Source organism: Lontra canadensis, unplaced genomic scaffold (assembly GCF_010015895.1).
Source record: "Lontra canadensis isolate GAN:19392208 unplaced genomic scaffold, GSC_riverotter_1.0 scaffold111, whole genome shotgun sequence".
Taxonomy (NCBI): Eukaryota; Metazoa; Chordata; class Mammalia; order Carnivora; family Mustelidae; genus Lontra; species Lontra canadensis.
The window spans coordinates 184737-206939 of NW_022631105.1; the positions used below are offsets into that span (position 1 = coordinate 184737).

The 22203-nt window shown below is 57.5% G+C and overlaps 1 protein-coding gene across 1 annotated transcript in view; it reads left to right on the forward strand.

Annotated features, from left to right (window-relative positions):
- VIPR2 (vasoactive intestinal peptide receptor 2) overlaps positions 1-22203 on the forward strand; it is a 53359-nt gene that overhangs the window by 25989 nt on the left and 5167 nt on the right. The window contains exons 5-9 of the mRNA XM_032840241.1: positions 14144-14241; positions 15173-15314; positions 19214-19364; positions 20062-20122; positions 21791-21860. Coding sequence (XP_032696132.1) covers positions 14144-14241; positions 15173-15314; positions 19214-19364; positions 20062-20122; positions 21791-21860 — 522 coding nt within the window. The remainder of the gene's footprint in view (positions 1-14143; positions 14242-15172; positions 15315-19213; positions 19365-20061; positions 20123-21790; positions 21861-22203) is intronic.

Here is a 22203-nt window from a genome sequence, read left to right on the forward strand (position 1 = left end):
TTTATTTATTTATTTATTTATTTATTTATTTATTTATTTATTTATTTTGGTGAGACACGGACCTTATTACTCCCTTAGAGCTGAGAGTCTACAGTTTGACTAACATCACTCACGACCCCCACCCTGGTCTTCCGTCTTGGTGACCACCCACCTTACAGATGGAAACACTGAGCTTCGGTTGTGACACGACATGGTCAGGGCCCGGCTCGGTTTCTGTCGTGCAATCACAGACGTGTCTGGGTCAGATCTACCCAGCTGAGCCTCTGGTGAAGCTTTTGTTGGAGCCTTTGCTCTCCGGCCGGCAGGCAGCCACCATGGGTCCCGCGTGCCCCTGCTGTCCGGGGGCTGTGTGCCGGACATGAGGACACAAGGGGTGGTTCACACCCTCGGCCGGGCTTGTGACCAGGGAGGCCTAGACGCAGGGCAGCTCCCGGGCATCGCTCAAAGGACACATACTCAGCATCTAAGGCCACAACGCGCCCTCTCAGCTCCTCTGCCTTCTCACCGGCTCTGGACTCCCATCTCCAGCTCTGAGCCTCAGCCTGCTGGTCGGGGAATCACCCCACGTCGGGCGTGGCACACCGGTCACGGGCGTCCTACACAGCAGAGTGAGAGTTCACGTCCTTCTTCTCGTACTGACTGGATTCTGCAAGAAGCCCCAGTGGGATGTCAGCTCATGGGTCACCCGTGGGGCAGGGAGCACGAGGTGGCGGACAGCGCTGGGGCCAGGCAGACGCTGAGCTGGAAGACGGAGGGCAGTGCCTTGATCATGCCTGCGGAGCCTCCAGGGTGTAGCCCAAAGTCAGTGACCTGTTCACATCGAAACGGGATTCCCAGCACGTTTTCATAGGAAGACGCCTGGGGATTTCAGGTTCTACACTAGTCCCAAACTGCTTTCAGCTGTTGCGTGGGACCAAACCAGGAGACCATCCTGTTGGCTCTCTGAGAACAAGTCTTGAACGGGTACAGAGTCAACCCCCAGCCTCAGGACTGTTCTGGAGCAGGACGAGTTCACAGGCCCTGCCCTGCGGTCCCTGCATTATGACCAGGAATGGGGTTGCCCTTCCTCACAATGACCAGGGCTCCAGGAGTGGCTTCAGGGCAGCTGCCACTTGACACCCGCTCCCAGGTGACCCTAATGGATGCTGTCAGACCGTTTCAGGGGCAAGAGGACAGGCCCCGGGGACGAGGACGTCCTTGGACCTCTGGCTAGGAGTCGGGGGTTACTCTGACACAACTCTCTTTCCTCTCTCTGCCGGCGTCCCGGACCCCTGGCAGGTGGATGCAGAACATCCCAGTCCTCCCAGCAGCACTTTTTCAGGCCGGTGGGTCTGAAGGTCTGAGGAGGGTGGGCCCGTGCTCATTCGGTCGTGTCTAGGGAATCCGGCGCTATGAGTCCGTCCCGTTATCACAAGCCCAGTGTGATCGTGGGCAGGGGCTGAGAGCTGGCGTCCGAGGCCACATGGGCACACGTGACCCGCCAGGCTCCGCCGTCAGAGGCCTTCCCAGGAAAACCGGCGGACGAGGATTCCCGCCCCCAGAAGGGTGCGGCCGGGCCCCACCTGCGTGAAGCACGTGTCGCTGCTTCTCCTGCTTTTCCGTCCAGTCTGAGGAGCCATTTTTCTTCTCGATTAAACATTTCAGAGATTCTACAAATATCATGAATGCATATTCCCTACTAATGGGTGAGAAAATCAAAATATTTTAACATGGGGACGCGATGACAATGATGGCACAAAACCAAAGCGAGTAACGTTCCTTCCTGACAGCGGTTTCCGCCGTTCGCACACTCTGAATACTTGCTTGTTTAAGGAATCCTGCGGAGGACGAGAACCACGGGGCGTGGTGGTCGTGCCGGGGCCGGCGGGGCTGGGGCACCAGCTGGGTCTCCTCGGGCGGCCGAGGGGAGGGTGGCCCTGGCCGTGAGCCCGGCACACTCTGCTTCCGATGTCATTCCTCATCTCATCAGCGGCTCACCAGCCTCCCGGTTTTATGATTTTAATTGGATTTCCTGCTGTCACACAGCCAGACTGTGCTCTGGGTGTTGTGTGTGCAAACTTCACTGGTTTCTGAATTAATTAAATTCAGGAAAAAAATTAGGCTCCACAAAAGCCACAGGCTTGGCTCCATGTGGTGAAGGAATCGAAAGATAAAGTCAGGAACGGGGAGGCCCGTGAAGGGAGACAGGATCCGAAGCCCTCGGAGGGCCGCTCAGAGGATTGCGGGAACCCCTGCAGAAGCTGCTTCTCACCCCGAAGCAAGGCAGCCCGCGAGTCCCGGGGGGCTTGGCTGGCCTCAGCCTCACAAGCCACGGTGAGACCATGAAGCCCGCCAGGCTTGGCTCAGCCTCTCTCTGTCACCAGATCCTGGTTTCCGTGTCCAGGCTTCCTTGTCTCTGGCCCTTTCCCCCCAAAACCACCTTCAGGAGCCGTTTCCTCTCAGGCCTTTGATTTTCGAATCTTTGCACGAAGTGCTTCCTCCCAGTAAGGGGATTTGAGGAGCACTCCCGGGGGCCCACAGGGGTCATGCCAGGAGCTGCCCTCTGTCCTTTCCCAAGCCTCCCCCTTCCTGGGGGTCTGCAGGATCCCTGCTCACGGGAGCTGGGGGTCTCCTGGGCTGAAGAAGCTGTCCTAGGGTCCTGCCCTCCGCCTCAGGGGGGACTGCCAGTGAGGGTCCTCCACCTGGAGTTACCAGCCTGGTCGTCCATCCCTACAGGCCCAACCCTCTGCCCTGGGGCTCCCCAACCACGGCAGTCTCTTGGCGTTTCTCCTGAGTGTCCCGGCCTGTCCTGAGGCTCCAGCCCAGGACACTCCCTCAGGCCAGGCTCCCTGCCTCAGTTTCCCATCCCATCTCCAGGGATGCTGAGAGCTGGTGAAACATGGAAACACCTAGAAATTCAACAACCACAAGTGTCCATGGGGTCGGAAGTGCCTCCTCTCTCCTGAGTAGCAGGAGTCTTCCAAACAAACATAGAAGGACCCAGAGCAGCCCCTGCCCCCTCGGCTCTGTGCTGGTCAGCATGCATGACTCTCCCCTCCGGCGCACGCCCTGCCCTTCCAAGGGACAGCCCCCCTGATGACATCCTGGCATCCTGTGTGCCACGGACACGCAAGGCAGAACCCTCCATGTGTCTCCTATATTGTATATTTGCTAACACGGTTCTTAAAGAAAGAGCGCTTCAGCTAAATTTAGCCGACAGAGCTGTCTGGCATGTCAGCCTCCCCATGCATCAAGCGGATACATTTCTTCCATATTATGCCATATTCCTAAAAATATTTTTGCTCTCTCCTCTCAGCTTCCAGACACACCAGTAACTCTTGCTGCCTAACCGCTGGTGTGGCCTCCCGGGGCTCCCCAATCTGACAACAGAGACCCCAGGGCTGGGTGTCTGTGGCGCACCGTTTCACTCAGCCCTCACGAGGGAGTGTGCTGCTATCCCACTGCTTGGTGGTGGGTGGGAGGGGGGCGGCGCGGGGGGCTTGTCGCTCAGGGACGTGCTGAGCAGCTCCTGGGAGACGCAGGGCCAGGAGGAGAGCCCTGGGTATGGCAACGTGCGTGCCCACAGCTACGCCAACTAACCTGAGATCTGGGCCGCTCTGGCCCGTGCTGGCTCCCCTTACAGGTGCCCGTTTAATCCAGCTTCTGACCCAGCTCCGGCAGCTGCGTCTGCTCTGCTTCCTGTCGCACGGCAGGAGCGAGCTCCCCACTGTGGCTTTCAGGGGTGCGTGAGTCCCGCACAGGTGGACTGCTCAGGGGACCTGGGGAGCCAGGCCGCCAGGCAGGTGCTGGCGACACTGGGCTCGGAGATCCAGCGAGGACCCAGAGCGGGCAACATCGTCCGGAAGCCTGGGTCAGAAAGCTGGAAGCAGCGGCGGGACCCCGAGCTGCAGCCCACAGTGACAGGGCCTGAGCTCATGTGAACTGGCTGACTCGGGTCTGGGCAGAAATCCGACCAGGGACGGGTTCAGAAGAGTCACGAGACAGGCACCATTATAGGCTATTTTCACGCTACTTTTAACTGAACCTGAGACAATGATGTGTAATACTTGCTGAATAAAGGAATGAGTCTTTCCAAGGCCAAAGAAGAATGTGGATGAGAAGTTAAGAAGGAAATATAAAGAAAAACTGTCATGGGGAGGGAGACCCGTGCAGTCTCCCAGGAGAGGGAAGGCTCTGCCGTGAGCCCAGGGCCCTGCTCTGGGGAGCACAAGGCCTCCGTCTGGCGAGGACTGGCTGTATCCACAGACCTGGGTGTATGGGGCCGGACTCGGGGCGGCAGGCTGGGGCGCTGGCAGCGGGTCGAATGACAGCAGACGGGTCTCAGCCCGGAACAGTGCTCTCGAGAAGGGTCTGACCTCCTGGCCCCCCGCTTCCCCTGGGCTCGTCCGTGAGCAGCCTTGCCCGGACAGACGGATGCGGCAGCCGGCAGTCTGCAGGGCCGCAGGCAGGAGCAGGAGGGAGGGTCCCCTGGCCGTGGGGGAACAACCAGCTCCTCACTGAGCAGTCTGACTGTTTCTCCCCTCGATGCTCGCGTTTGGGGGCGAACTGCAATAGTGGACAGAGGATGGGGTCCGGCAGCAGTTGCTTCACTGGGTGCGAGCGAGCTCTGTCAGAGCCTTCAAGAGGAAGATGAGGTTTCGACAGAGCCGCTGCTGACGGACCGTCACCTGGGTGTGCTTTGCGGGGCCTGCGGCTGGACGTGGCCTGAGAGCCACGAGAGCCGCTGACGAAGGACAGAAGCTCCTCGGGTCCAGGAGGTCCTCCTAAGAGCTCTGTTCTCCGTTTTAAGTCTCTTTGTTATATTTATGACTTTCTCAGAAGTAAGAATATATTACTTTTGTACTCAAATAAAATCTAATTTTAGTCCAAAAAGAAAAACCTTTTAAAAGTAGCCAGGTTTGTCAGATCATTTCTCGGTTACGTTTGCCTTTTAACTCAGGGCTTTGTCAAGAGGTGAGGAAACCCGACTGTCCCACTGCGTCCGTGTGGTGCCGTTCATGCACGGAGGGTGCGGGGGCCCCGCACACATCCCCGATTCTCCAGGCAGAGTCTCGCCACGGCTGCGGTGCTGCCCGTGAACCGGCGAGTGTGTGGGCTGCCACCAACCACCGGCTGGGCGTGCTCCCTGTCGCTCCTAAAACATGATAAAAGTGAGGGTACTCTCTAACCTCAGCACTGTGACCCCGTTTGGGAAATGTGCCGTTTTTGCTGTTACCCATCTGCCATCTGGGCCCCAGTGCTGGCAGGGTCCCGGCACAATCTCGTCGTGACGCGTGAGCGGTTTCCAATCTGGAACATTCCTCAGTCTTTCTCTTGTATGGCATGTGTTTCTCAAGAATACAGTAAACAGCCTGATTTTGGAAACGGGCGTCAGCTGGGCTTACTCTGACGTTTCTGACAATGACACTTGGGTGTCAGGGGGATAAAATGCTCCGTAACTATGGCTCTTTACCTCAGAAATGTCATATTTGGGTTTTAAAAGAAAGTCATTCCTCTCCTCTGAGCCCTCCACACCAACGAAGGAACACTCTGTGTAGCGACTCAAGAGAGGCCCGGCGAGCCTCTACTTCAGATGTCACCCTGCAGCCGCACAGGGAGAAGCTGCAAAGTCACGTCGCCGTTATCCCCACGGGCTCGGAGTGAAATAGCAAAGCCAAGGTTCTCTGGGAAAGCAGCGTTTATTCAGAGCAGGAGTCTGGGACAGTCTTGGACGTCACCCTCCCCTCCACGGGGCATCTGAGCTCTCAAGGGGCATCTTCCAGGGGTCTGCTCCTTCCTCAGGGGAGCTGGTGCCCTCCCAGAGGAGAGGAGGGCGTGGGGTGCTGGCCGCAGGCATGCATGCACACACACACACACGCATGTGCACACATGCACACACCCATGCACACACATGTGCGTGGGTGCACATGTGTGCACACGCACAGTCACACACGTGCACGCATGCACACACGCCCATGCACACATATGCGCATACACACACCTCAGCTCCTAGATCATTAGCACTGAGCTCTCTGCGGTGCCTTCTTGTGCACGCTGACCCGTGGAGCCCAGCTCCACCGTGGAGGCAACATGTGTCCCAAATGCCCAGATATCTCTGACGGCTACAGGCAGGACCCATGCCTGTTTCCTCATGACTCTGCAAGTGCATCCACGACTAGAAAAGACCCTGATTTACCGCTCAGAAGCAGCCACTGGGAGGCTCTGGCTGCGGGACCCTGCCTCTCCCCTGCAGGGCCAATCTGGACTGGACGGGAAAGAGAAGACCCTTCTCCAGCCTGTTCTGAACTTTTCTGTGAATGCAGCCCATGGACAGAGGAGGCTTGAGAAGTGTTTCCTCACCTCAATAAGGAGGACTTGGATCGTTGGATTAATAATCTTTAAAACCTCTCTCATTATAACAATGGTTTGCATTATAAAATCAGGCCAAGTAACATAAATCACTTACTAAGGGCATTTACGAAGCCCTGTGTGGACAGTCTCATTTAATCCCCGACAAGCCGTGGGATGTAGCACGGTTGTTACCATTTCTGGCCGGGAGAAGCAGACGCGGAAGGGAGTGAACCCCCGTCTTGTGTGTTCACGGAATGTAGGCCTGAGCCGGGGGCACCCGCCGTCCTGTGTGCGGCATCGATCCCAGGAGCACAAGCCCAGGTCCCCGGGCACCGCGCTCCGTGCTTCGTGGGGGGTGTGTCTCCATGACTTACTGACCATCTGTACGCGTTCTCTGGTCGGGGCTCTAGTTTTTCCAAAATGGGGTTTTTTTTTAATGGGGTTGTTTCTCTTTTTCCGGTGGGGTTTTGAGAGTTCTTCGTGTGTTTTGGGCGCCCGTCCTTCATCGGGGCGTCGCCAGCCTGCGCGCGTCTTCCCGCTCTCGGGCATGGCTGATCGCAGAGTGGGAGTCTGGCTTTAATGCATCCGCATATTAGCTGCTCCCTTCTCGGACCGTGTCTCTGCTGCCACAGCCAGGGTGGTCTCGTTCTCCCCTCAGACGTCCAACAGCGGTTTCCTAGGTTCGTGTTTCGCGGGAGAACCTCTGACCCGTTCCGCATTAATTCCGGTGCCACTGTGAGCTCTGAGCCTCCCGTCCTGGTGGCGCACGATGCCATGGGTCCTGGTGGCACGTGACTGGATTGCTTCTGCTCCTTTGTCAAATGCCAGGGAGGTTCTTACATGGCTCTCTGCCTGGGCTCCGTTCTCCCCCGACCCACTCGCCGCGCCCGCCGGCGCCAGGCTGTCTCGATTGCCGCAGTGGAAGCCGTCGTCAGTCTCATGACTCTGCCCTGGCGAGCAGGGACGTCCGAGACAGCCCATCGGTCCCCCAGCTGTGGGGCAGCCGCTGGTCCTGTGTCCTCCCCTCTCTTGCTGATCCAAGAAAAGTGGTTGGTTTTCAATTTGATTCGTTCGTTACCAGCATGAAGTGGCAACTTCCGTGCCACTTACAGCAGCACTAATTCCTCTTAAAGAAAAAATCAGAACAAAAGAGTAACCGTGGCCCTCGTGGGGGGATGACACCGTGGGTTCCGGCCAGCAGCTTCAGGGCCCCATGTCCTTAAACGTGCTTCTCCCCTCCTGGAGTTCATGTCCCTCATCTGTTAATGGGAACTTGCTTCCGTCCCAAGGTTCTTGGGAGAACTGAATGGATTTCGTGTCACGGTTTATTAAGTGGGGAGCCCTCCAGCAAGGTTTTGAGTATCGCCACAGTCCCCTGAGCAGAACGGCTTTAGTGGACAAGGTGGGGCTCAGAAGACACTTTCCCAGGAAATATCAAGAAGAAAACCTCCACTTGCAACGTTTTACAACAGGTGCTTGTGAGCTTTGCCCTGAACCTCGAGACGGGGTGCACGTCTTGGGAGTGGGGCTTTGATGTCTTGCCATGCACTAGGGGAATAAATGGATTCTGGGACCTCATTCCCCATAAATCAGGGGTGGTTTCTAGTGATCTCTAACACGTTTGTTTCAAAGAAAGCCTTGGGGCACCGAGGTTAGGCCCCTGACCCTTAGTTTTGGCTCAGGTTGTGATCTTCGGGTCATGACTTCAAGTCAGTGAGAGTCTGCTTGGGATTTTCTCCCTCTCTCCCTGTGCCCCTCCCCCCCAAACAAATAAATAAGTCATAAACAAATCAATAAAACAAAGAAAGCCTCAGGTTACCACTTTTTATGGCGAGAACAGGCACGTCCTTGTCATCTGACAGAGGGCTGCCGGTCCCCAGGATCCTGAAATCCTGCCGCAGCCCCAGAAACCACGCTCCCAGGTCACGTCCCCTGGACTGGCCCTCACACTCTAGCGTGTCCTGCAGCGTGAAGCAAGCACAGCCCTTAAGCCTTGCTGGCTGCCCCCCGGGGGGTCGGACTATGTGAGCCCTGGAGTCGGGAAGGGGCAGAGCCAGTGTCACCAGTGGGGGTCTTGTCTCTCGGGGGGCCCAATGCCCCTGCTCCACCTAGCCGGCCGCCCCCACTCCCTCCCCTCTATCCTGGAGCCTCAGGCTTCTCCTCCCCGCCGAGCACTCCTCCGGCAGCTCCCACCGCCCACGTCCTCCTGCCCCTGCTCAGCCCTTAGTCTGAATTCGGAGCGAGACACGCAGGCTAGCCCTCCCTCGCTCGTTTCCCAGTGGTGTTCAGATGCTGTTCACCCAACAGGACTTCTTGTGCCCTGAGCACGGGAACTGCGCCTTCCAGTTCAAGTGGGACCCGTCCTAAGAAGAAGGGTCTGCGTGTCTGTGGTGTTTTCTCTGCCCTGATGCAAAGGTACTTGCTGACGAGCAGGTAAATCATTCTGCGAGGGTTCTGGGAGAAACCATTGTTTTCCCAACGGGGAAACCCGTAGGTTCAGGAGAGAACGCCGCTGAGCTCCCGTGTCTTCAGTTTGCTGAGGGGAGAGGTGACAGGCGGCGCAGCTTTCACCAGAAAGCTTCTGAGACTGTGCTGGGGTGAGTCAGAGGTCTCTGGTCTGGCCAGCAGTCTCAGCGCCTTCGGGCAAAGTGCACAGCTGGAAACCCAGCACACACTGCAGGCCAGCACAAACATCTCACAGAACCGCATTCTCCAGGCTACTCTTCTTCAAATTGGTTGCATACCCTACGAACGGGTTGTAATAGGGTGACTGTATTGTATGTCCGCCAACCCTGGCCTCTTGAGGGAGAAAGGAGGAGCTAGTAATGAGGGCTCCGGACGCCAGATGCAAGCCAGGCCTGGGACAACCGTAGTCCATGGTCACCCTAGTTATGACTCACTGTTTGGGCGACACTGGCTGGGACCTCCGCGTCCCTGAGAGGAGCTCTGTCTGCTGGCAACACCCGCACAAACCTGCATTCGTGGACAGTGAGAAGAGGACATCACTTTGTCCACACACTTGCTGGGCGGCTCAGGAAGCAGGTCCCCGGAATGGGCTGGCAGGGAAGGACCAGCCTGGCCGCCATCTCGGACATCGCCCCCTCCCAGGCAGGACTGCCAAGCAAAAGCTGGGCAGGAGTTTGCTGGCCCAGCCCGAAGTGACTCAGGGTGGAGGGTCCCCACTGCCTGCCCGTCCACCCTCGCTGGCTCCTCAGAAGTACTGAAGTGTTGAGAAGGGGAGGTTTCCTGGACTTCTTTGTCTTCCTTCCTGATTTGCAATCATGGTGGTGAGAGACTTTTCCAAGGAAATCAGCCTCGACGTGTGATCACGACACGTGGCTGTGTATCTGCAGGGGACCCAGGGTGGTCCTCCTGCTCAAGGGTGTGGAACTCGGCCATCGGGTCACATGCGCTGTGGCTCTCAGGACCCGAACGGTACTGACAGCCATTTCCGTGCAGGGAAGCATCACGCCAGCATTGCCTGGGAGCGAAGGCCTCCAGCGGCCAGGCTGCCCCTCCCAGATTCTCCCCCCGGCCCTGCCGAGGCCGTGCTTCGCAGGGACTGTCCATGGGGGAAAGAAGACCGCATTAAAGATATCGCGTGACACACAAAGCGAATGTTTGCTGGTGATGGAAAATGAAATCCCAGGTTCCTGACGCATCCAACATCCAGGCCCCCTTCCCCTGAGATCTCTTTAAACGGAGCAGCCCCCTTGTCCCCGACCACCTGGCTCCCGGGGTGGCAGCCCAGGCCCTGCGCCCTCAGCTCCCCCAGCTTCCTGGCACAGCCACCTTGGACGCGGTCGCGGCCCTCACGGGTCCCCTGAGCCCCGGCTCGCGCTCCACGCTAGGCTGGGCTCCTCTGTCCCACACCATGCTTGCGGCTGAGAGAGGAAACCCATTACATCCGTCAGCGAAGAAAAGAACCCTCTCTATGGGCCCACAGTGGCTAGATCCACCAGCTGACTGGGCTTTCAGGTCTCACCCTTGTCTGGGGATGGCGGGGACTTAATAATCTAGAGGCTGTTCTCCTGGAGCAACACCATTTTGTCCCTACACAGAAGCAGAGGCCCCCTCGGGTTCCTGCCAGTGCCCTGTGAACGGAGGCCTGCGGAGGGCATAGCCGCAGCTGAGCGGGCCTGAGCCCTCTGTGTTCTTAGGAAAATTGGGAAGAGGGGCAAGAGGCAGGTCAGAGCCCCCGAGGGACAGAGCCTTGTTCTGGAGGAAGTCTGTGTCCGCCAGGCAAGGAGAAGCCGGCCTCATCCTCCGCCCTGGGGTCCCCACGCTGAGTCCTTCCCACCCAGCTGCCTGCTGTGTTCAACGACTTCTCCGTCCGCCCTGACACCGCCCCAGACGCTCCTGTGAGAAGCCTCGGGGAAGCCCTGGAGGGCAGGGCCGTGTGCCGTCAGCTTCCGGGAGGAGCTGAAGTGAGAGTCCTTACCAAAAAGGGAGTGGGGTCGCTGCTGCCTTTCCCCTCTTATGTGCCAAGGACAGAGCCGCGACACAGCCCAGGGGTGCGAACCCAGATCCGTCCGGCACGTGGATGTGACCACAACCCGCTCAGTACCCACGTGCCCCGTACCCACTGCCCGTGAGCTGCGGCTCTCCTTCCTGCCGGGCAGAGGTCGTCACCCTAGCCTCAGGGTTCACCTCGGTCTGAAGATCCGACGACATGGTTGGGGGAGAGCTGAAACCGTAAACTTCCGCGATCTCTGGTTCCCAGCGGCCCGCCGGGGGTGGGCGAAGGGGGCAGGACGGGTGCCTGTGCTCACGGGGCTCCAACCACCGCCGTGTGACCTGGCGAGGGCAGGACAGAGGCTGGGAGGGCGGCTCCCCGAGGAGGGGCCCCTGATTAGAGTGCTGCGTGCTGGGCAGAGGAAGGGCGGGACCTCGGAGACCGCCAGCAGCAGTGACGGAGCAGGTGGAGGCAGCAGTCTTGTTAGAGGGGCCTCAGGCATGAGGAGGGGTCTCCAGCCACCTCGGTGTGGCCCACGGCTCTGCCCACAAACAGAGGGGTCCTGCAGAGGGTTTTAAGCGGGTGCCAGAAGGGTCATGTGTACATGTTAACCCTGCCTGTGGTGTAGTCCCGAGGTTCGGAGAGGAGCCACATCGGAATCACCGCAGGCTCTGGTTCTGGGGCAGACAGGGGTTGATGGCCTCTGGGCGTTTGCTTTTGGACACGTTCCTGAGGGATGATGTCACTGCCACTCTGGGGGTTGCACTGGGAGAACCACTGGTACACAGCACAGCATCGAGACCCCACATGGACCAGAGCACGCGTCTCTGCAGGTGGGGGAACCAAGGCAGGAAGCCGGACTGGGAATCAGAGGCTGGGAAGACCCTGGAGCCTAGACCCAGACACCCCGTGTAGACCCTCCGTGCAGTTTCAGAAGCCACTTCTAATGAAAATGAATTTATTTTTTAAAGATTTTATTTATTTATTTGAAAGAGAACAAGTGAGAGAGCATGAGAGAGGAGAAGGTCGGCGGGAGAAGCAGACTCCCTGTGGGGCTGGGAGCCCGATGCAGGACTCGATCCTGGAAGTCCGGGATCATGACCTGAGCCAAAGGCAGTCGCTCAACCAACTGAGCCACCCAGGTGCCCATGAATTTATTTTTTAAAGATTTTATTTATTAGCTAGAGAGAGAGCACAAGTAGGCAGAGCGGCAGGCAGAGAAGAGGGAGAAGCAGACTCTCACCTGATCAGGGAGCTTGATGCAGGGCTCGATCCCAGGACCCCGGGATCGTGACCTGAGCCCAAGGTAGAGGCTTCACCCACTGAGCCACCCAGGCGCCCCCTAATGAAAATCAATTTAAAGTTGCATCAAAGATGGACATTTCCACACAGTTCTAGGGCCCATGTTCTAAACATGAATCCTTACTCTTCAGTTCTGTCCCCACCGGCAGCGACACAGGTCGGCTGTGCACAGAAACCCCAGAAGTTGTTCGTCCGTGTCCTCGAGCAGAGCCCCAGACTGTGTCCTTGTGATTCGCCTCGTTCTCTTAGAAGTTGGCTGGGAGAAGTGTCCTGCCTGTTGCACACAGCGCGTCGCCTGTGGCCGTTAGCCTTGGTTCTGGGTTGCTCAGCCCTGGGGCTGTCCCGCATTCTGTTCTGGTGAGACTCCCTGGAGCTACGCGCCTCTGAGGCCTCGAGCTTGTCCCGGACTGTGCTCGGGCGAGAAGCCCTTAACAGAAGGCAATTTGCAAATAACCAGACCAAACCTTCTCAGTGACTGAGCACATGAGAAATGTGATATCTAAGCCACGTTAAGCAAAGTAATACAGATTAAAATGTGGATATTCTTTTTTTTTAAAGTGGACACAAAAAAAGCGTCTTAATTCCTACCTCTCTCAATTTCCAGTTCACGCGTTGTGTCCTGGGGTAGTCAGTCCAGGGGTGAAAATGTGCCTGCGAGCTCCTCGTGGGTGGGACCTTCTCTTACTCTCCCTGTTCCCAAGGCACCTTGCCCAGTGTCTGGTTCCCAGTACATGCCCGGTACATGTGCTGAGAGGGGTGAATTAAATTAATGGCAATGCCAACTGTGTTCAGCAAGAAATAAAAATCTCCTGTAAGAAATTGGAGGTAAAACAATTCCTAGCACAAATCACTCGAAAATGCTAAATCAAGTGTAACCGTGTTGCTTGAAAATGCACAGCTGAGATTTCAGGAAAGTAAAGAATCGCAGGCACATTGCTGAGCACCGGTGCAGCCCGCAGGGGCGGCTGGTTCCCGGGGCAGCAGCTGGAGCATCTGGAAGAGCTGGGGTGAGCCGCGCAGGTGTGGGGCGGCGGGCTGCTGGAGCGGAGAGCTGGACCAAATGTCTGACCATGGAAGTGACGGGGAAAATCTTCTTACCCGCCTTTGCTTTCCAGGAGGAAGATTAGAAAGGGCACGCCCTCCTGCGGGCCGGGTTCCCCATCTGGGTCTTTGAGAGGCTATACCAATTTCATTTTCTCATTAAATATTAACAAGAAACTCATTTTTTCCAAACTTTGCGGTCTACTTCTGAAACACGTCATTACCCATATTGAGTCTTCAATAATAAGGGTAACAAGGAGACAGAAACTCTCCTCCAAGGGCATCACCTTGGTGTAAAGAACAACACTGGGGCTGGACGGGGTGTGCAGACCAGCCTGCAGGGTAGTGGCCCGCGGGTGCCCCACGAAGCTCCAGGAGCAGACCTGTCCCTCCTGCCTCGGCCTGGACCTGGGTCTGCTCGCTGACCCCAGGGCAGGGGATCAGCTCGGTGCCTCCCTAGAGGGCACCATCCCCTCTGTAGGGTTTATACTAAGCTGGTGTGAACAGGGCTATGGAGAAATCAGGGCCAGTGCGGAACGTCCACTGGGTCCACACTCCTGGGCCAGTGCAGCATAAACCTGGGTAGGTCAGGACATACTTGCAAAACCAGCCCCCTGTGGTTTCTGGGACTCTCTCATGGGAGGCACCCCCCCAACCCCTGTCTGGTATCAGCTTATCTTAAAAAATATTTTTTAGAACAATTTCAGCTTATTTTTAAAGAGCCCCCCCATAATGAACTTGACATCGGCAATTTCTCTCAGATTTGTGATGTGTGATCAGACGGCAAAGTGGGGGACCCTCAGATCACCCCCTCCCTGCTCCACAAAAAGTCACTCAGAATGAATTTTAAGGAAATAGGTGGGCATTTAAAGAGGTGAATAAAGTGTTTGGGTTCAGAGTGGAGGTGGGCTGGTGCTGTCTGGCGTGCCCCGGGCCGGGCAGTGAGGGCCCCGCGTCAGGCGGCATCACTCCGGCCCAGGCTGACCGCCAGCATCTCTCCGTGCCTCTTCACAGATGACGTTCTACGTTCTGGTGAAATCCATTTACACGCTGGGCTACAGTGTCTCTCTGATTTCCCTTACCACCGGAAGCCTCATTCTTTGCCTCTTCCGGTAAGTATCAGAAATGAGCAATTCTGCTGTCTGAGACCAGAAATTGTAGGTTCAAGCCAGGTAGGCCCATCAGAGGAGGAAAGAGATTCACTGTCTCCAAGCCAACTCTCTCTCTGTTACACCCGGAAAACTCCCTTGGAGAATCCCACGTGCAACACCAAAACACGATGCTAATACTTACATTTCTGTTTACATAGTCCGCATTTCTTATATAAAGGGACAATACCGGCTTTGGATAAGAATTCAGTTCAACTGCTGCTACTGAGTACCCAGCCATTGCGCAAATCCTTTGAAAATACAGAAGCACGTGAGCCTGCCCTCGCCATCCAGCAAGTGGGGGAAATGCTCCTACGCTTTGGGCGTCATCTCCTGACGGCTCTGAATCAAAAGTCAAAGTCAAAACAAATATCAGTTAGGTTTTCTGCAGAGCAGAATTTAAGTGGAACAAGGGAATTAGAAACAAGATGTTCTGAGCACTTTTTAGAGAAGCAAGATACCACATGAAGTGAAGTTCAAAGGCAGGTCATTTGACAAGGGTCTTGCAGGAAATTTGCTGCAAAGATGTTCTCTTCACATCTGTGAAGTAGGCACAGGCCGTCGCAGCCCTGTTTGCTTACACTCTTACTCTGAAATCCTGTTCCGGGACTCCAGCCTCAGGAGATGGAAATAAAGGAACAAGTTTTACCTACAGAAATAGTTACCATAATACAAAACTGAAAACATCCTAAACATACAGTAAAGAATAGTAACTTCCATAAAAATGGAAGAAGCCTTAAGATTAAATCTGATTATTAAAGTGTTCATTGCTCCCTCCACCCCACCCCACCTCACCCCTTCCCTTCCCTCACCCCTCACCCTTGCCTCCCCCTCCCCCACCCCACCTCACCCCATCCCTTCCCTCACCCCTCACCCCTGCCCGTCTCCACCACAGGAAGCTGCACTGCACCCGGAACTATATCCACCTGAACCTATTTGTCTCCTTCATCCTCCGAGCCGTCTCCGTGTTGGTCAAGGACGGTGTGCTGTACTCCAGCTCGGGCACAGGGCACTGCCCCGACCAGCCGTCCTCCTGGGTAAGGCTGCCACTGGGACCAGGGTCCTCGCACTGAGGGGATGGTGGCCGGTGTGAACTACAGCCCCACAGACCTCCGTCCTTGCCACCCGGGCCCTTTGTCTCTCCCCACCTGACACTGGGATGAAGTCTCACAGCTCGTGCTCGGGGCTAACAGCAAGGGTCAGGCTGAGGCAGCATAGGGGCTGCCCGAGGGGCTGGGGCTCAGAGCAGGCCCAGGTTGGCAGGTGAGACTGAGATGTGTCCCAGGCACCTTCCTGGGCTGGGAGGTCGTGGGCCGCGAGCGCTCACCCCCAAGCAGAGCCGGGAAAACACGAGGGCGCCACCCCCATGGGATCCACGGCGGCAGCTCTGGGCTGGAAAACCCGACGTGGGTGGAGAGGCACAGTGCCAGTGTCTTCACCCCGCATCTCCCAGATGCGAGAAAGAGAAGCACCCGTGGACTGCTGGAGGGAAAGTTCCCATGGGGGGCATAAGCCCCCCACATCCCCACTGGGAGCCCCGTGGCCTGTCTGTAACCACGCTGGGCCCAGCTGTCTGCCATGAGGAGGAACATGCTAGTTACTTCTACGGCTGTGCACTCCTATGCCAGGCTCCCGCCCAGGCTGCGCTGGTGCTGAGCGTGGGCCTGCGGTGCTGGGCTGGGCGGCACGCTGACCGCGCCCCTCTGATACGGGGGTCCATCCAAGTCCTTCCTAGGGCTGCCTCGGGACCTCTGGCAAGCACCCGGGCTCCGGGCCATCTGGCGGTCGGTGTGACCACAGCTTCCCGGGCAGCCCTCTCTGCACGAGGAGCCGGGACGCTGGCCACTGTCCTCTCGGGCTCCAGGCAGCTGGATCTGTCTGCTGGTGCTGTTGCCCGGGAAGGAACAGACTTGAGTTAATTCAGTTTTCAGATGGGAAAGCCTTCTAGACCACCGCAGAACACCAGTGTTTCGCAGGCCTGCTGGTAAACAGATTTCTGGGGACAATCTGCTCATTACATACTCGGACTGAGTCAATCAGCAGAGTTTGTCGTAATAAAAGTAACACAAGACCCTCCACCCGGCAGACCCCCAGCCCCACGTGGGAGTCAGAGCCCCTGGGGTTCTTGCCCCACAATGGAGTCTCTGACGTGAGCAACAAGCGTGAGCCCCAGTGCCACTCTGGGTTCTTCTTTTGTTGAGAAGCCTCCTTTCCCTTCTCCAGGGATCTCAAATCTCTGCTCAAAGGAGCCCCCCTTCCTGAGCTTCTTATTAAGGGCCTGGTGAGCCTAATGGGCCATCCAACCCAGCCTGTGTTCCCAGCCACACAGACGAGACCTAGCGGGCTCCTCCCTGAGGGGTGGGGGAGTGACAGCAGCCCAAGGGAACGAGAACCCCGCCACGGCCACCCGGCACCACCAGCCCCTATGCTGAAGGTCACTGACCCCCCTGCCCACCTGGGGTTGGGGCTTCACCTCCCTACTTCTTGACAGCCTTCCAGTGCCAGGCTGGACGCTGCTGGGGAGGCCCTGTGATTCAGAAGAGCCTCTGGCCCATTTGTGCGGGAGGACGCAGGGCTCCTAGGCTGGATGTGGCTGCGGTCAGCGTGCAGACAGCACGTGTCCCACACACCCTGGCACTGAACTTGTCCAAGGATTTAGGGCTAAGGACTGAGGTGTGAGAAGCAGGGAGCAGGTGCAGAGTCCCCCTGCCCAGTTCCCAGAGGGGTCCCCAGAGGGCTGCACCCCTCCATCAGGATGTCACCAAGACGTCCACCAACAGAGGAAGGAAGGGTGGGGGACAGAAGGCAGGAGACAAGGAAGGAGGAAAGGAGGGGACTGGGTCTTCCCTCTTCTTGTCGCCAGAGAAGGCAAGGTTTGGAGTAAGTTAGTCAGAGATACAGGCAGACCTCAGCATGAGGACCAGAGAAAACCTCTTTTCTTGCAGTTGCATTTTTTGGACATTTTGGTTCTCGGCTGGGTACCAAACCAACATTATTCTCACAAGCAGAACCCTGGGGGCATCTCCCCCAAGTAGGTCGAAGGGTCTGTTTCTCAAGATATTTGGAGGAGCCGAGCACGCGGCAAAGTCTATTTCCTTCCAAGAGGAGGCTTCCCCTCCCACGGGCCCACTCTCCCCACGTACCCTGAACACAGCGCTGAGCCCTGGGCTCAGTGTGTCTCCTCCTGGCTGCCCCGGGGGGGGGGGGGGGGCTGCAGCCCCGGCAGCTAATTCTCACTGAGACCAGAACGAACGACATGTGTGGTCGATGGGGACTCTGAGAAACCTAGCTTCGGGCTTTCCGAGGTGCTCCCCATGAGCCTGAGCCCCCGGGAGGGGTAAGGTGGGGTGTCCATGGTGGCGGCCGTGGCCCAGCACATGGCTCTGATGTCACATGTGGAACCGCCGCACCGATGACAGGCACCACAACTTCCCACAACACGAGTCTCTGCGCATGTTCTGGCTTCTGTCCGAGGGACGCCGCCGTGCAGGCTGCCTCGAAAGGCTCTGTGCTCTACAGTTGCGATGCAGGTGACTGCGAGGCTCTCCCGAAAGTCAGAACAGCTGTGGGCTGTGTGCCTGCCGCGGCTTCCCTGGCGTCCCAGGGTCCGTGGGCTCCGAGCACCTCCCCCCACACCCCGAGCACTCACCCGCGTCCCGGTGAGCGGCCCTCAGTGAGTCCCAGGCTCACCGCGGCTGGTTTTCCTGTTCCAAAAGTGCGTCGTTAATGCGTCTCTCCACTTAGGGTGCGGGGGCACGACGTGCGGGGGGACCTACGTGCCAGCCCCGCTCCCGGCCCCTCGGGCCTTGGGCACTCAGCCTCAGGAAGCAGGAACTGGTAGCTGCAGCCCCATAGACAGTGGGGCTTGCTGCACTGAGGACAGAGAGAGCTGGGACGAGGTCGGGGTGGGAGGGCGGTGAGCGCGGGAGGCAGGGGGCTCGTGCCACAGGTCGCCTGGTGGAAGCTCCTGGCGGCCCCGGGCACCAGCTTGGAAGGGCTGCCGTGACTTTCCCGTCAGCACCAGCACCCCAGACATGCACGTCGGTATATCCACACACGCGTGTATAAAAGCACATGTGCATACACACGTGTGTGCAGCGTGCCTACGCGTGTCCGTGGGGTCTGTGTATCAGTACAGACACCACATACAAGGTGCGCGCCTGTGCAGACGGACAGGACTCCTCCTCGTGTGGAAGTGTGTCCGCAGGCACGCTCACGTGTCCATATGAAGAGACACCCACGTACGTAAAGTTGCCTCTCTCCGCGAGGGTGTGTGCGTGAACGTCTGCCTGTACACGTATGTAGTTTGTACATACACGTATGTCGTGTCGGGGGGCAGCAAAGCTGCAGGAGAGAAATGAAGTCCTGTTCTTCAGCACACGTTCTCAAACTTGCTGATTAAAATCCTCAATTTCATGTTTTTTCAAGAGGCTGAAACAGCTGTGGGACTCTACGAAGGTCTGCGGGGTTGGTCTCACAGACCACCTGGTTCCTCCCAGGAAGAACTCTCAAGATGCTGGGAACATAGCGTGCTTGAGGGACTCTCTCATTCTGCCCTTTGTTGTTCTGCCTCTTGCTGAGTGGGTGACAAGGACAAACAGAGGAGGGCGAGGGGGTGGGCAGAGGATGAGGACATGGACGTGCAGCGGCAGGGGGAGGGCAGGCGGGCAGGCTAACCGCCGCGACCCCACAGCCCACTGCTGTCTGAGTGGCCGTGTGCGTCTCCTTCCGCCTGTGTTTATCCTCCAGTGAGTTCTGCCCCAGGGCTGTGGCTGCCGAGGGCCTCGCGCGAGCACAGTGCCCGACACCACTGTTCGGTACCCTCGGGTCCTTCCACAGACGCACGCGCGCCTTCCGTCCTAGAGCTCCTCCGCCCTCCGTGAACTGTTGTGTCCGATGGGGTCCGTGCTCTCTGTCTCTGTCCCTGATATTCCAGGTCGGCTGCAAGCTGAGCCTGGTGTTTTTCCAGTACTGCATCATGGCGAACTTCTACTGGCTCCTGGTGGAGGGACTGTACCTCCACACCCTTCTGGTGGCCATATTCTCCCCTAGCCGGCGTTTCGTGGCCTACCTCCTGATTGGATGGGGTAAGGACTGTTTCCCCCGTGCATGCCCGACGCCCCAGCAGCCACCTACCAACGCTCCAGGTGCCTGATTTCCACTGCTCTCACCTAGAAATGCAGACCTTTTAGCTCAGAAAAACCCTTTGCTTCCCCATAGGATGCCCTTCTGGTTAGATTAGGAAGAGTCTTCCTAGCACGACTAGTTTCCTGGAGGCAGCACCCTCATATTTCTAGGAACCGGGAACCTAGTTTAAAACTGCTATAAACTTCCTGGGGCATAGCCTGTGCTGGAAAGTCAGAAAGAAGTGCCGTGGAGGAGAAGGGCAGGGAGCCCTTCTCACAGGAGGTCCTGGCAACCCACCAGTTAGCAGGACCTTCACTGGCCAGAATTGGAAGGGGCATAAGCAGTGGTCCCCCCAGGCGCACGGTGAGGGCACCCTTGCCGTCACTGCTCCCACACTCCAGCAGCAACACTTAGGATGCACAGCAAAGCTTTGCCGGCCGGTGGGGCTGCAGGTTGCAAACCCACGTGTATCATCACTGCTTTGTAATGAGCATAAGCGTCTGTGCGTTTATGAAGCATTTCCACTTGACCCTTCCATCAGAGAGCCCTCATTCTTGCTGCCCCTGGTGGATGAGGGTGCACACCTCTGTCCCTGTGGGCGGTCCCTGTTAGCCCGCGTGGGCTTGTGGATAACCAGGTGACTTTGGTTTATGGCAGGCATCCCCACCGTCTGCATAGCTGCATGGACGGCAGCCAGGCTCTCCTTAGAAGACACAGGGTGAGTGCTCTGTTCAGCCTCTGCCCGTAAAATGAGATGGACCGGTCCTGGCCCAGTTGCCGGCATCGTTAAGCTTCGGAAACTAGAAAGAAGCTCGCTTTCTGGGTGGAAGGAGGTTTTGCATTTGTGGCTGCCGCCGAGCGAAGAGCTACACAGGCAGTGTTTGAGAACCCCGTGTACAAGAAGCCCTCGGACCTCATGACGGTTCGCTGGGGCAACCGTACTTGGAGAAGATCCGTGTGAGGGATGGGCATTGACCAGGGACTGCAGCAGAGCTGGGACTGGGATGAGCCAGGCAGAGGCGGGAGCAGCACCTTAGGCAGAGGAAGCAGTGTTCACAAACAGGAACCGAGCAGAACGCACGCACTGTCTGCCTGGGGCCAAGTGTGGAGAGGTGACCGCTGAAGACGAGGTTAAAATGGCCAGCAGGAGTGCAGCTCTCTGAGATAGTTCTCTAAAACGCAACCGAGCAGGGTCTGAAGTTCTGTTTTCTGTTTTTAATCAACCCAGTGTACAGCTGGGTCAGGGCCCCAGACACAGGCACCAGGATCAGGGCCCCAGACTCAGGCACCAGGATCAGGGCCCCAGACTCAGGCACCAGGATCAGGGCCCCAGACTCAGGCACCAGGATCAGGGCCCCAGAATCAGTCACCAGGCTCCCACCATGAATGTTGTGCCTCATGAAGGGCTCTCCGGGTCTACCAGTTCTCTACTAGTGGTAACAAACCACCCTAAAACTCAGCGGCTTACATAATTGCAGCTTCTAGGGTGTGTTCCTGTGCCCTGGCAGCTTGGACAGACTCACGTGGTCTTCTTCTGGCCGCTGCCTGGCTTGCTCACACACTGGGCACCTCCTGGGTTGGCCGAGGGCTGGCGGGGCTGGGACAGCACCAGCTGGCAGGCTCCCTTCTGTCCTGCAGGTTCCAAGCGCTCCACATCCTATTGCCAAAACCAGCGAGGATTGTGAGGCGAGGGCTGATCTCTGCCCTTGCTGCGAGGGGCTGCAGAGCCCCACTGGGGGTGGGGGTAACGGAGGGAACGATGGAGACATTGCAAGCACCCTCCCCCAGCTTGCTACTGGAGACAGCCCTTACGCTGGAAACCGGAGTGAAAACATTGCTGGACAGACATTCCTAGCTGTGCCTGCCTCAGTTACTCCAAAGACATTTTAAACCTTCATTCAAGACACAAACACAAACCGTTCAGGAGGGGAGAAGAAATTAATTTTCAGGAGAAAAACTCCCGTTTGTCGGATGCTGGCCAGAGTGAGCATGAGATCCCCCAGCTCCCTAGTTAGGGGCCTTCCGTGGGGCTTGGTCTCCCCGTTGTCCTGCCTCCGGGAGTTCTGCTCTGGCTTCACGTCTCCATTAGCAGACTTCTGCGTCAGGAAGAGTGAGGTCACTGGCCAGGGACGGATTGCAGCCAGGTCTGTAAGTGTGGAGCAGCTCTGCTCTCACAGCAGCCACCTGCCCGTCCCGGTCCTGCATGCGCCGTCCCGCAGAGGGGCCTCGGAACATACCAGGCCCAGAGGCCCGTGTGGCTGGAGGGCCAGCCTGGTTTGGCCAGCCCTGCATAAGGGGCACGTCCAAAGGCAGTGCGTGGACCCTCCTGCCCTTGCTTTGTGCATGAATCGGAGGTGACGTGATTTTCCTTCTTTCTTTTCTCTAGTTGCTGGGATACCAATGACCACAGTGTTCCCTGGTGGGTTATACGAACACCAATTTTGATATCTATTATAGTAAGTAATTTCTGTATGGAAACGTGAGCTATCCATTGGGTTGCGCGCTTGGGCAGAGAAGAAGCCTACATAAGAATAGCCTCGTCCCACTTGGCCTCATGAGAGACACGGTGGCCCAGCTCCTTCTGTCTGCCCTGGACTCAGTCCCCCTCCAGGAGGAAGGCTCAGTGAAGGGGGAGAGAGTGGGGAGAGAGAGGCAAGCTCTCCAGAGGGGGGGCAGGAAGGAACCCTGCAGGGAGTCAGGGCCAGCCCTGCACTGATCTGGAGCTGAGTCACGTTGTCCCCCTCCCCTCTCAGGACTGACGCCCCTGCAGCCAGGATCCTGAGATACGGGATGCTGTCG